At 38.6% G+C, this 12,209-nt stretch overlaps 3 protein-coding genes and 1 long non-coding RNA gene across 4 annotated transcripts; 3 read left to right on the top strand and 1 right to left on the bottom strand.

The window, feature by feature from the left end:
* The first annotated feature begins 241 nt into the window (after positions 1 to 241).
* LOC107816867 (putative UDP-glucose flavonoid 3-O-glucosyltransferase 3) lies at positions 242 to 2,117 on the top strand. The gene has a single exon (XM_016642609.2). It carries the CDS (start codon positions 372 to 374, stop codon positions 1,779 to 1,781), a length of 1,410 nt encoding a protein of 469 aa, XP_016498095.1. The 5' UTR covers positions 242 to 371; the 3' UTR covers positions 1,782 to 2,117.
* Positions 2,118 to 2,246: 129 nt separating this feature from the next.
* Positions 2,247 to 6,590, bottom strand: LOC107816866 (choline-phosphate cytidylyltransferase 2). The gene is made up of 8 exons (XM_016642608.2): positions 6,315 to 6,590; positions 5,494 to 5,607; positions 4,730 to 4,825; positions 4,142 to 4,184; positions 3,880 to 4,035; positions 3,677 to 3,757; positions 2,857 to 2,967; positions 2,247 to 2,772 (listed from the first exon to the last, which is right to left on the bottom strand). Exons 1-8 carry the CDS (start codon positions 6,476 to 6,478, stop codon positions 2,572 to 2,574), a joined length of 966 nt encoding a protein of 321 aa, XP_016498094.1. The 5' UTR covers positions 6,479 to 6,590; the 3' UTR covers positions 2,247 to 2,571.
* A 630-nt stretch (positions 6,591 to 7,220) lies between these two features.
* On the top strand, positions 7,221 to 9,286 carry LOC142166557 (uncharacterized). The gene is made up of 3 exons (XR_012696967.1): positions 7,221 to 7,527; positions 8,074 to 8,130; positions 8,981 to 9,286. It is a non-coding gene; the product is annotated as an uncharacterized LOC142166557 (long non-coding RNA).
* Positions 9,287 to 10,697: 1,411 nt separating this feature from the next.
* LOC142166003 (uncharacterized) lies at positions 10,698 to 11,608 on the top strand. Its single transcript, XM_075224403.1, has 2 exons — positions 10,698 to 10,920; positions 11,022 to 11,608. Exons 1-2 carry the CDS (start codon positions 10,698 to 10,700, stop codon positions 11,606 to 11,608), a joined length of 810 nt encoding a protein of 269 aa, XP_075080504.1.
* The last annotated feature ends 601 nt before the right edge of the window (positions 11,609 to 12,209 follow it).

Here is a 12,209-nt window from a genome sequence, read left to right as displayed (position 1 = left end):
TAATATTTTTTTATCCCTATAAAAAGATGAAATAACTAGTCTCATAAGTAGTTTTGGAATAGCTTCTTTCTAACCAAATGACCCCTAAAAGTTGAGCTTACTTTTGTTATGCGCCAAAAGCTTCCCTTTCTTTCTTTTCTAAAAGTTGTTGCACCGTCAAACACAACCATATAATATGAAATGTATTAAAGCTTCTCTATTTCCCATTGCATCCATTAACTCAGAAAAGACAAAAGAAAATGAATTATGACAATGGCAAAAATGACTGTTGAATTCCTATATATATACTTTAATAAGCTTTAACATATTCAACACACCACTAGTTTCCAGTATCCATCATCTTCATCTTGTTTAGGTTCCAACTTCCAAGTATGAAGAAAGCAGAGTTGGTTTTTGTTCCTGCTCCAGGCATAGGTCACCTTGTCCCCACATGCCAGTTTGCGGTGAACTTGCTCAATCTTGATGAACAGCTATGCATAACCATGATCATCATTAGGCCTCAGGCGCCATTTGATGTTGGCATAGATGCATACATTCAAAGATTCTCCTCAAATACTGCTGTTGATCATCGGATCAGATTCATCAAACTTCCTCAAGTTGAACTACCACCCTTAGAAGAGTTTACAAAGTCTATGGAGAATTTCTTCTCTCTTCTCATATCAAGCTATAAACCCCTCGTCAAAGATGCTATTATCAACAACAAACATTCCAACACGACAATAGTTGGGTTAGTAATCGATATGTTTTGCAGTTCAATGATTGATGTAGCAAATGAACTTGGGATTCCTCCCTATATTTTCTTCACTTCTGGTTCAGGTTTTCTTGGTTTTGTGCTTTACCTCTCTGTTTGGCATAGCCAACATGGGAGGGAATTTAGCCTCACAGATCCTGATTTAGATATGCCATCCTATGCCAACTTAGTACCCTCAAATGTCTTACCAACTTTTGCTTTCAATAAGGAAGGTTACGCAGCATTCATGAACCATGGTGCCAGGTTCAAAGAAACCAAAGGAATTCTCATCAATACATTTGCTGAACTTGAATCCCATGCTGTGAATTCATTAGCATCTGACCCTGAACTACCTCCAGTATATACAATAGGACCGCATCTTGACCTTGCAGGTCAAAAGAGTAGGGAGGACAATAAGGAAGAAGTTATGAAATGGCTAGAAGATCAGCCACCATCATCTGTGCTATTTCTGTGCTTTGGTAGCATGGGAACTTTAGAGGTCCCACAGCTACAAGAGTTGGCAAATGCCCTTGAACAAAGCGGGGTGAGGTTCTTGTGGTCAATAAAAATGCCCCTTGGTTCTGAATATGGTAAGTTTGATGAGCTACTGCCAGAAGGATTCTTGAGTAGGACTAAAGACAGAGGAATGGTATGTGGTTGGGCGCCCCAAGTGCATGTTTTGACTCACAAAGCCACTGCTGGTTTTGTATCTCATTGTGGATGGAACTCGACACTGGAGACTTTATGGCATGGAGTTCCTATGGTAACATGGCCTCTACATGGAGAGCAGCAGATTAACGCGTTTCAGATGGTGAAGGATCTTGAGCTGGCAGTGGAGCTGAGAATGGATTACAGGATGGGGAAGATCAGTGATGGAGGAATAGTGAGAGCAGAGGAGATTGAGAATGCTATAAGATGCATAATGGATAGTGAAAATCCAGTGAGGAAAAGAGTGAAAGAAATGAGGGACAAAAGCAGGGAGGTCTTGATGGAAGGTGGTTCTTCCTTTGTTTCTTTAAGACATTTCCTCAAGACCATTCTTGATGGCTAGCAATGAAAATTGATGTTGTTTGAACTAGTCTCTTACCTAGTCTATGTTTAGGGACAAAACAACCAAGTTGCAAACATCCTGACCAGCGCAGATGTACCATTATCCGAGATCTCTCGTACTACAATTCCCTGCTTTACATATGAATGTTTTTGTCAAAGATTACTTAGGAATCATGTATCTTAGGGAATTTTATGCATTTACTAAACCTTAATATGTTTAAGTTATCCTTTAGGGAGAAACACCGGTGGTTTGGTGCACCTGGTACGAGTATGTATCATAACAGGTCTTAACAGACCCCTCCCCTCTTGTCTCTGCACAATGTTGAGTTTTCATTTATTTGTCTCCCATCAAACTATACTTCCCACCCAAATTTCTGTTAATTCTACTCCTTTTGCAAGATAGTTTCTGTAAATTATTAATTATACTTGCGCTGCAGAGAAGAAAAGTAACTACTTCACTAAATCATATGGTACACTACTCATATTTTCCATTTAAATAAAAGTTTCACATTAACACCAGGTTTCTAAAAAAAACCATTTACTATTGAAGCAAGATTAATTCCAACAGAACAGTAAAATACATGTATGTAATCGATTGTGCACACCGAATTTGAACAACTATAAAAAAAAATGAACTAAAAAATGCATTATAATCTAGAATCAGCTCAGATACACAACCTCCGTGCAAGCACTGCAGCAACGACAATCTTCTGCAGCGGCTATCTACAAAATTCCATACCAACCTACAACAAGAATCAAAGAAACAGATGTTCTGCTGTTAGGCACAAGTGTTACTCTGTAGACGATGATGAATTCTTTTTATCCTCATTATGCTGTTCTTCATTGTCAAAATACTCTTCTTCCTCCTCTTCGACATAGTAGTACTCATCATCTTCTTCTTCATCAGTATCAATCGTATTTCCATTTTCCAGCAAATCCCTTGATTTCTGGCCTCTTGACCGTTCTTGAATTCGATCCCTGATGGCTGTTCCCTAGTAGCCATAATTTATAAAATAAGAATCATTGAAGAAAGGCATATTCATGAATAGATACAACAATTAGTTGATTTTGCTCACCATTTTATAGCAACTCTCTTCGAACATCTGAAGAAATCCAGCAACCCAACGATCAGCATTTTCAATCCACTCATTGTGATGCATACCAGCTGTTTTTGCAACAGTTTGAATCTAAAATACAAGGGCACATGCACAATCATATCCATCTGAGCATAATAGATCAACCAAAGAACAAGAGAAGAAGCAGCATATTCTTACTCAAGATGGATCCGATACTGAACATAATAGATCAATCAAAGTTATTGACAGAGAGAAAATTTTCAATTTATATCACATGGTTATTGACAGTTTATGATTCTGGTCCTCCTGGTGTTGAGTTATACACCTTTAACCTCAACTAACAGAAATGCACATTGTAGTCCCTCCACTTGCGAAGATGGCAATTTGCTAATCCACATAACTACCCATGTATTAAGTGCTGTACTTTTACTCCATATTTGGTGTAATATATGTAGTCTCAATTTAACATATTTCCTCTAAAGTACACATTTCAACTGATCGCGAGTTAAATATGCTTGGATGGGATATTACAAGGACTAAAAACCAAATTTAGCGAATATTGGGGGACCAAAGTGAAATCATCCCTTGCATAAAAGAAGACAAGTTGCAATCAAGTAAAGAAAAAGCTATAAGCAAAAGAACAATTAAGCTATTTGTGTAGTTGTATCATCCAATTGATAAGTTGTTTGATTTCAGTTGGATATGAATTGAATTCTATCTTAACTCTTGCCATCAATCATAAAAATGCCAGATATTACTCACATATAACCAAAGTATCATATAAACGCACACAAAAGATTGCCTTCACATCTGACTATACCTTTTCTCCCACTTTCTCTTGATGTTCTTTGACTTTCTCCTGTAACTTCATTAGTCTCATGTTGACCCTCAATCGCTTTTCCTAAATACATGACACAATATCTTATGAAAAGGCCATATCACGTACCATAGGAACACCTTGTGACACAACCAAAAGGATGAAAATAAGTAAAGCAGAACATTATATTTGAGTAAAGATCATGCCTTGACATAGCTAACACCAAGTTCCTTCCTTGAATATCCACGATCCAAGTTTCGCATCACATACTTGTTATAGTCTTTAATTATTCTCATTATAACGTCTGAAGTTGAAATTCCATCAGTTCGTTTCGTTTCTTTAAATCTTCCAACAGCTTTGACCTACAAAGGAGAGAGTTAAATATTGGATGTTTCAAAATCAATCAAGCAATAAATGAGCTATGAGCCTATGAGGCATGATTTCCAGAATCTATAAATAATTACTTACAAATTCATAGACATCTTTTCCCGCTCCACTAGCATCGGCATAACTATCAATTGTTTAAGCAAAAAAACAATAAGAAGAAGATGATGAAAAACCCCATACTAGATTCTTTTGAATTAACTTGTCAAAAGATTCCCGCAAGTACACAATAAGCTATAATCAAACACAGTTACATAATACACGTAATACAACTCATATAATCTCTACATGAATCCTTTTTACAGGTAAATCCACTGTTTTTTTTTTCATTTTAAAGCTCCTTAGTATACTCGAGATCGTATGTTTTCTAGGTGTGACTCGTGACAATATTCACTTTCTCAAGTAAGATGCTTATCATTCATAGTCCATTGCTTTCTCAAATCATATTTCCCCCAAACTTTTCGGGCATATACTTTAAACTTTCAAAATCTGAAAAACAGTAGAGTAGTAAACCAAAATGTTCAATATGAAATGAGAGTGTGGGGGGTATGAATCCAATTGATCATTTTCACAAAATCACATACACTAGTTCATGGAGATATTGATTACTCATTCTTCCACCGAAGGAAATCCCATTTATCCTAAAGCAAATCTGAAGCTAAGAAATCTTACGGAAGGGCATCATGAGCAACATAGTCAATATGATGATTGTCAAGGAACTCTTGACTTATAACCCATGGGGCATCAGGAATGACTTCGTCCACCCACCTAGCAAAAGTAAAAGGTTACTCAAATAGTTTGCTACCAAAAATAATAAATGAAAAGTAATGGCAACAGAACTAAAAGGATTATGAAGAAATGGAGAGCCTTCCCAAGTAATAACATTAACCAATATATGCACAATGAGAATCAAGCAGCCTTACTTGTGTACTAGCTTTGAGTATTATAATAAATTTCCCACCCAGATATCCGAGTTCGGTACCTGGGTGGTTCCCCAAAAAGAAAAACAAGCAGCATCGGCACATTTGAAACTGGAAAAAAGCACATATGTAATTACTCCAATTGGTCACAATTGATGCTGCTTAAATGAGGCTGAATCACATGAAAGACCCACATGCATCATTGGCTGTTCGAATGTTCCAGTATCAAAGAGACAATTTACACCATGTAGAGGTCAAAAGGAGAAAAGGCAAATCCAGATAATAAATGTTCCTTGGAAGAGTAATGACTTTGCAAAGATGACAACTTATCCCATTCAGAAAATAAACATTCTTTATAATATTTCATGAAGCTTATGTCAGAACTAGATATGATGTCAAAATTAACTATACTCGATCAATCAACAATGCTTTGAATCCAAATTAATTTGATCAGCTGTATGAATACTGTATAACCATACTCGCAGTGGAAATAATTGAAAAAAAGAAGAACATTACTTGCAATGGCGGAGGGACTCATAACGCTCTTCCTCTGTCATAACAGTTCTACCCTTGTATTTGTGCGTCATCTCATCCGAGCAACATCCAACAAGCAAGTATGTGTTGGGAAACCTGTGACCATCCCAAATAACTGTTAAGAGAAGAAAATTGTGAAGCCATTATACCCGAGTTATTCGGCAGTTCGCCAATGGAACACAGTCTACATACATATACGCGAAATCAACCACAAATTGAGAAAGCAGCAGCAGAATGAAGAAGGAGCATACAGATGCTAACTGAACAAAAAAAGATCACAGCATTATAACCAACAGCTAATGTAAGTGACTCCTCCCAAATTACACCATTTGTGCTAACTATGACTGGTCACAAAATCTGCCTACACACATATAGCGAAAAATATAAATCGATCAATAACTACACCTCAATTCCAAACAATTTGGGATCGGCTATATTAGTCCTCTATACCTATTCCATTCTCATCAGGCCCATATCATTGAGGAGTCATTATAATTTTGAACGTTTTTACATTGGGCATCCTCTATATCATTGAAGCTGTTTCATGACGTGGAAACAGACTCTCGTAGAAATGCAAAGTAAGGCTGCATATGTAAGATCCAATGCCTCCAGACATTCACTCTATTGGTGTCCATATCATTCCAATAATTTCCATGTTTAAAAAGATTCATTATCTTATATTGAGCAACAACGTAACCTACACAAATGTCAATTTTATTCCTTTAATAAATCAAAGTTGACGTAGGTAGAAATGCATAGATAACGTGAAAATACGACTGAAGCAGAAATAGGAGAGCACATACGATTTTTTGGCTTGTTCGAGGGAGCGGGCGTGGCCGAAATGGAAGAGATCGTAGATCCCATCGGCGTAGACACGGACGGGGCGGTCTGACGGTGGGAGATCATTGGCGCAATGGTGTTGGTTGTTATGTTCCGCCGTCGCAACGCCGGTCTCTCCCATTTTCATAGTATCTCAAATCGAATTTCGCTCCCGTCCGGTATGCCTTCTGTTATAGTTCCCACCTTTTATATGTCCATTTGCATGTAAATTATGCCAAGGCGCGATCTACGGAGCCAAAGCCACTTCCCAAGTTCGTACCTAGTACCTAATCTCCAATAATTATTTTCAAAAAAAAAAAAAATACTTTTGCTTTCATATGGTGTTTACATGGAATTAATCAATTTAATCTTAAAAGTCATAAATTAATATAAGAATATATATTATTTAATTATTAATGATATAAGAGTTTAAATAATTTTGTGTAAACACCATGTACGAATAAGTTTCTATCTTCGATTCCCAACTTATTTTTCAATTATTTTAATTACAAGTTGCAAGAATTTGAAAGAACAAGAGTAAAAGTGTTTTTGGGGTTAAATATGTTACACCTTGTGTATTCGGCGTTATCATGCTGTAAATGGGATAATTCAATAGGAAGATAATTTCTATGAGATATTTAAATGATGCGATAGTTATACGTTAAGATTGGAAGTCATTTGAGTTGTGATTAAAAATTCGACAAAGATCGCGCGCAAGTTACGGGTTTAAATTTCACTAGAATTTGGATAAAATGTTGATGACCTTTTCTCTCAATATACTGGGAGTTATGGTGTGTTCTACCTACCGAATCGAAGGTCTATGAGTCTAGTTTCCAACGCAACAAACCGTTCGTTAATACGACTTCAGAGTAGAGAGATATTAACATTTTCGTACAGGGGTGCACACTGTTACGGGAACAGTGTGCCTAGTCGGGTTTAGTCAAAATTTCTTTATTTAAGTCAATTTTTAAAACAGAACCCCTGCGTTTTATCCTCTCCAAAACAGAACCAAAAACCTAGGGATTTCCTCTCAAACTTCTCCCATCCATCTAGCCAAGCATAGCAACAATTTAGTCATCCTCAAGATGGAGAACACCATGGTAGCTTCGGAATCGTGAATTCTTCGGTGTTTCACTTTTCATAGCAAGACTCCGCCTTGAAGTAATTTCGAATTTTGAGTAATTCTGGTCACATAAGGTATGATTTAACTTCCTCTTTGATCTTTGTAAACTTCTACCATAAGAACAAAGTTTCTTGCAACATGGGACCTAATCTGCGTCAGATTATCAACTGAATCTATCCGTTTTCTAGTCCCAATAATAGGATTAGTCTTATTACAACTCATCCTTTGAAGACATGAAACGTTCATTAACTATGTTTGTTTACTTGTGCAGATTAATAAATTAGTAAACCACATGTTTCTTTTTGCTCATAAAATTATAAAACTTTCCCCATCTAAGAACTACTTATTAAAATGTTCATACTTGGAATGTACTACTTACTACTGTTTTGTTGGGGCTGTTCTATATGGATTTATTGTGTTGTTTGGATATGTGAAGACATGTATGGAATCATGTCAATGAGGAGATGTAGTAAAGTAAAATTTGGTGGTGTGTTGGGGGAAAATTAATCTACAAAAGAGTCTACAAATTCATGGCCACAAGTTGTTCGCGTAAATGTCTAAATGAAGAATTATTTAAGCTATGAGCTTGAATTTGATTTTGAATGGTTTGTATTATGTAGGAAATCATTCCTAAGGCTTTTGAGGTCTTGGAAACAGTATATAACTCCATCGACAAGGTATGTAGGGCTTTCGCTATACTTTTCGGCATGACTAGAATTCGAATAAACGTTTATCAAATTGTCTCGTCGGATTCGAGTTATTTCACCTTCAACTTATAAAGATGCTTAGACCTGATCTTTTCTCATAGATTGCTTACTCTAGAGGATATCTATGAATTCTCGGATTTCCTTGTTCCTTGCTTAAAAAGAACTAGAGCCTTTTTACTCGTTCTCCTTTCGACGTTCATATAAATCATGAATAAGTAATATTTACTTCAATGGTACTCATAATACATAACTCTCATGTTCTTAGTACTTGTTGGCTCGTAGTTGAAAATTAAATATTTTTAGCCACAACCATGATAGTCGGGGAATAATGATGATAGGCCACTTCGACTCTTCTTAGAATACGTCTTTTAAGGTTGGTTTCGCATTGCACCTATATAATTTATGATTTAGTATATGTATGTATTTACTTTCATTACCGAGCCGCATTATAGACGGTCGGGGTATGACACATATTGTGTAATCACTGATCAGTTGGGATTACCGAGCTTCACGTGGCCGGGTACGATTCTACCGAGCCTTTATTATGGCCGGGTATGTTATGGATATTATAGCCCCACAGAGGGATTTATTATTATATAATGTGATATATTATAAGTAGCGATAGTAAACGACGGTGTTATGAGCATACATTTATATCCATGTTGAATTTTAGTTTCCTACCGAGGATAGTTTCAGAATTCAAATTATCTCTTTGTCTCTTCTCTTGTTAATTATATTTTTCATGTTACACTTGTCGCCCTACATATTCAGTACATATTTCGTACTGACGCATTTTTATGCGCTGTGTTCATGCCCACAGGTTCGAATAGACAGAGTGGCGTGCCTCCTCAGTAGGACCCCCAGGATCAGCGTTGGGTTTCGCACTCCACTTCTTCGGAGTTGCTGACTTTGAGTCCATAGGTACTATTACAGATGTATATGTGTGGTTTTGGGCATGTCGGGGGCTTTGTCCCGCCCTGTTGAGATTGTCTTACACTCTTAGAGGCTTGCAGACTAGCGGTCATTGTATATATATATTTTTCGTATCGCCCTATCGGCCTTCTGGATAGCTGTTATACTGTTGTTACAGCCTTGTTGGCCTAGTTTATATATATATATATATATATATATATATGTCGTGTTGGGCTCTTCTGCCTGCAGGTTATTATATTTCAGATCATATCTCATGGTTGGTTCGCTCGGGCCTTCGGGCATCGGGTGCCAGCCACACCTCCCAAGGTTGGGGTGTGACAAACTTGGTATCAGAGCAGGTCAGTCCTAGGGAGTCTACAAGCCGTGTCTAGTAGAGTCTTGTTTATGGTGTGTTGTGCACCACACTTATAAACATGAGGCTATTGGGCATTTAGGATTATTACTTTCTTCTTGATCTAGATCGTGCAATAGAGCCTAATCATAAGTGTTCATTCCTAATTCTCTTTTTGTTTACCTTCTCAGTGATGCCTAACACTAGGAGACGACAAGTGGCTATGAAATTTATTCAGAGGTTGGATGAGGAGGTGGGAGAGGGCACAAGTCAGGTGCCACCTGTTAATGTAGATCAACATGAGCCACAGAATGAGGCTGATTCTCAGGCTTCCGGGGCAGTACCCCTACCACCCCCGGAAGGGCGTAGAGGAGCTAACATACCTCCAGTCCCTCTCCCAGTTGTTCCTGATCAGGACCTAGACATGCGGAGTGATGTACAATTACTGACTCGAATAGTGGCCTCCCAAGCCCAACACCAGACCTTCGGTATTGCTGATAGGTCCGTGAGTGCGAGAGTTCGAGACTTTATCAACTTGGATCCTCCAGTATTTACAGGGGTTGATCCTAATGCTGACCCACAGGATTTTCTGGATCTTATGCAACGGACCTTACAAATTATACATGCCACGGATGTTGAGTCAGTGGAGTTTACTTCTTATAGACTACGTGATGTTGCTGTGACATGGTATGAGACTTGGAAGAAAACTCGGGGGCCTAATGTGCCACCAGTGACATGGAAGGAGTTCTCTGAGGCATTTTTACAGCAATATTTGCCAATCGAGCTTCGAAGAGCCCGACGAGATAGGTTCTTACACTTAGAATAGGGTAATATGAGCGTTCGGGAATATAGCATGCAGTTCAACTCTTTGGCTAGGTATGCTCCTACGATTGTTGCTGATATGAGTGATCGGGTACACCAGTTTGTTAGTGGTTTGGGGGCACACTTGATAAATGAGTGCACTACAGCTTCTCTAAACCAAGGAATGGATATTACCCGTATTCAAGCATATGCACAGGGTCTAGAGGATCTCAAGAGGCAACAACGAGCCAATCGAGAGCATGATAGAGGGCAGCAGAAGAGGGCGCGGTTCACAGGTAACATAGGAGAGTTTCGAGGTGGATTTAGGCCACAGTTTCCCCGGTGTCAGTCTTATCCGGCATCCAGTGCACCGCCACAGTTTCAGGGATAGCGCCAGGATCGGACCACTTATTCTGGTCCAGGTCAGAGTTCACGGACCCCAGGTCCACAGTTTAGAGGCGAGTTCAGTCAGATGAGGCCTCAGTTTCCTAGATGTGATCGATGTGGCCGAAATCATTTTGGACCATGTCGCCAGGGTTCTGATGCATGTTATACATGTGGACAGCCAGGTCATATTATGAGACATTGTCCGATGATAGGTGGAGGGGGTATGGCTCAGCCGACGGCATCTGCAGGGGCTTCTTCTTCTTCGGTACGTCCTCCTAGACAGAGTATGCAGACATCAGCTGGCAGGGGTAGGGGAAGATTTGGAGCTTTGGTTCAGGAGGTCAGTAGAATCGCATATATGCTTTATCGAGTCGTCAGGATTTAGAGTCATCTCCGGATGTGGTTACAGGTATACTATCCGTCTTTTCTATCGATATTTATGCCTTGATAGATCCTGGTTCTACATTGTCGTATATCTCCCCCTTCGTTGCTAGTAAATGGGATAGAGAGCCTGAATTGTTGCAAAAGTCCTTTGAGGTATCTATGCCAATGGGTGAGTCTGTTGTAGTTAGACGGGTATATCGAAGTTGTGACGTGAAGATTCATGACCGCCATACGTTAGCTGATTTGCATGAGCTAGAAATGGCTGATTTTGATATCATTATGGGTATGGATTGGTTGGCTTCTTGTTATGCCAATGTAGATTGCTGGACAAAGATAGTTCGTTTTAATTTTCCAAGTGAGCCTATTATTGAATGGAAAGGTGATGCTGCAGCGCCTAAGGGAAAGTTTATTTCTTACCTTAAAACTCGAAGGATGATTTTGAAAGGGTACATCTATCATTTGGTACGAGTGCATGATATGGAGGTGAAATCTCCAACCCTTCAATCGGTTCCCGTTGTGAATGATTTTCCTGATGTATTTCCTGATGAACTTCCTGGTCTTCCTCCAGAAAGAGAAATCGACTTTGCTATTGATATGCTTCCAGATACTTAACCAATATCTATTCCTCCATACAGAATGGCTCCTGCTGAGTTAAAAGAATTGAAAGCCCAGTTGAAGGATCTTTTGAATAAGGGCTTTATCAGGCCCAACACATCTCCCTGGGGTGCACCAGTGTTGTTTGTTCGTAAGAAGGATGGTTCGTTAAGAATGTGTATTGACTATCGCCAGCTCAACAAAGTGACTATCAAGAACAAATACCCTTTACCCAGAATTGATGATTTGTTTGATCAGTTGCAAGGTGCCAAATATTTCTCAAAGATTGACCTTCGATCCGGCTATCACCAATTGCGAGTTAAGGAGAGAGATATTACGAAAACGGCTTTCCGTACTAGATATGGCCATTATGAATTTCTTGTGATGTCTTTAGGTCTTACTAATGCGCCAGCAACTTTTATGGATTTAATGAATCGGGTTTTCAAGCCATTTCTAGATATATTTGTAATTGTTTTCATTGATGATATTCTAGTATATTCTCAATCAGAATCAGAACATGAGGATCATTTGCGTGTGGTGTTGCAGACTTTGAAAAATCAGAAATTATATGCTAAATTCTCCAAATGTGAATTTTGGTTGAATTCAGTGGCTTTCCTTG

Source organism: Nicotiana tabacum, chromosome 11 (assembly GCF_000715075.1).
Source record: "Nicotiana tabacum cultivar K326 chromosome 11, ASM71507v2, whole genome shotgun sequence".
Taxonomy (NCBI): Eukaryota; Viridiplantae; Streptophyta; class Magnoliopsida; order Solanales; family Solanaceae; genus Nicotiana; species Nicotiana tabacum.
The sequence above is the reverse complement of the archived record's forward strand: the minus strand, read 5'-3'. Positions and strand labels throughout refer to the sequence as shown.

Bases quoted from the DNA above. Each gene is read 5' to 3' on its own strand.
- LOC107816867 (XM_016642609.2), top strand. From the start codon at position 372: ATGAAGAAAGCAGAGTTGGTTTTTGTTCCTGCTCCAGGCATAGGTCAC.
- LOC107816866 (XM_016642608.2), bottom strand. From the start codon at position 6,478: ATGAAAATGGGAGAGACCGGCGTTGCGACGGCGGAACATAACAACCAA. The intron at 4,826-5,493 runs GTAATGTTCTTC...TACTTTTGCTAG, and splicing joins GAGTCCCTCCGCCATTGCAA to GTGGGTGGACGAAGTCATTC. The intron at 2,968-3,676 runs GTATAGTCAGAT...CTTGTATTTTAG, and splicing joins AAGAGAAAGTGGGAGAAAAG to ATTCAAACTGTTGCAAAAAC.
- LOC142166003 (XM_075224403.1), top strand. From the start codon at position 10,698: ATGAGGCCTCAGTTTCCTAGATGTGATCGATGTGGCCGAAATCATTTT. The intron at 10,921-11,021 runs GTAGGGGAAGAT...ATGTGGTTACAG, and splicing joins GCAGACATCAGCTGGCAGGG to GTATACTATCCGTCTTTTCT.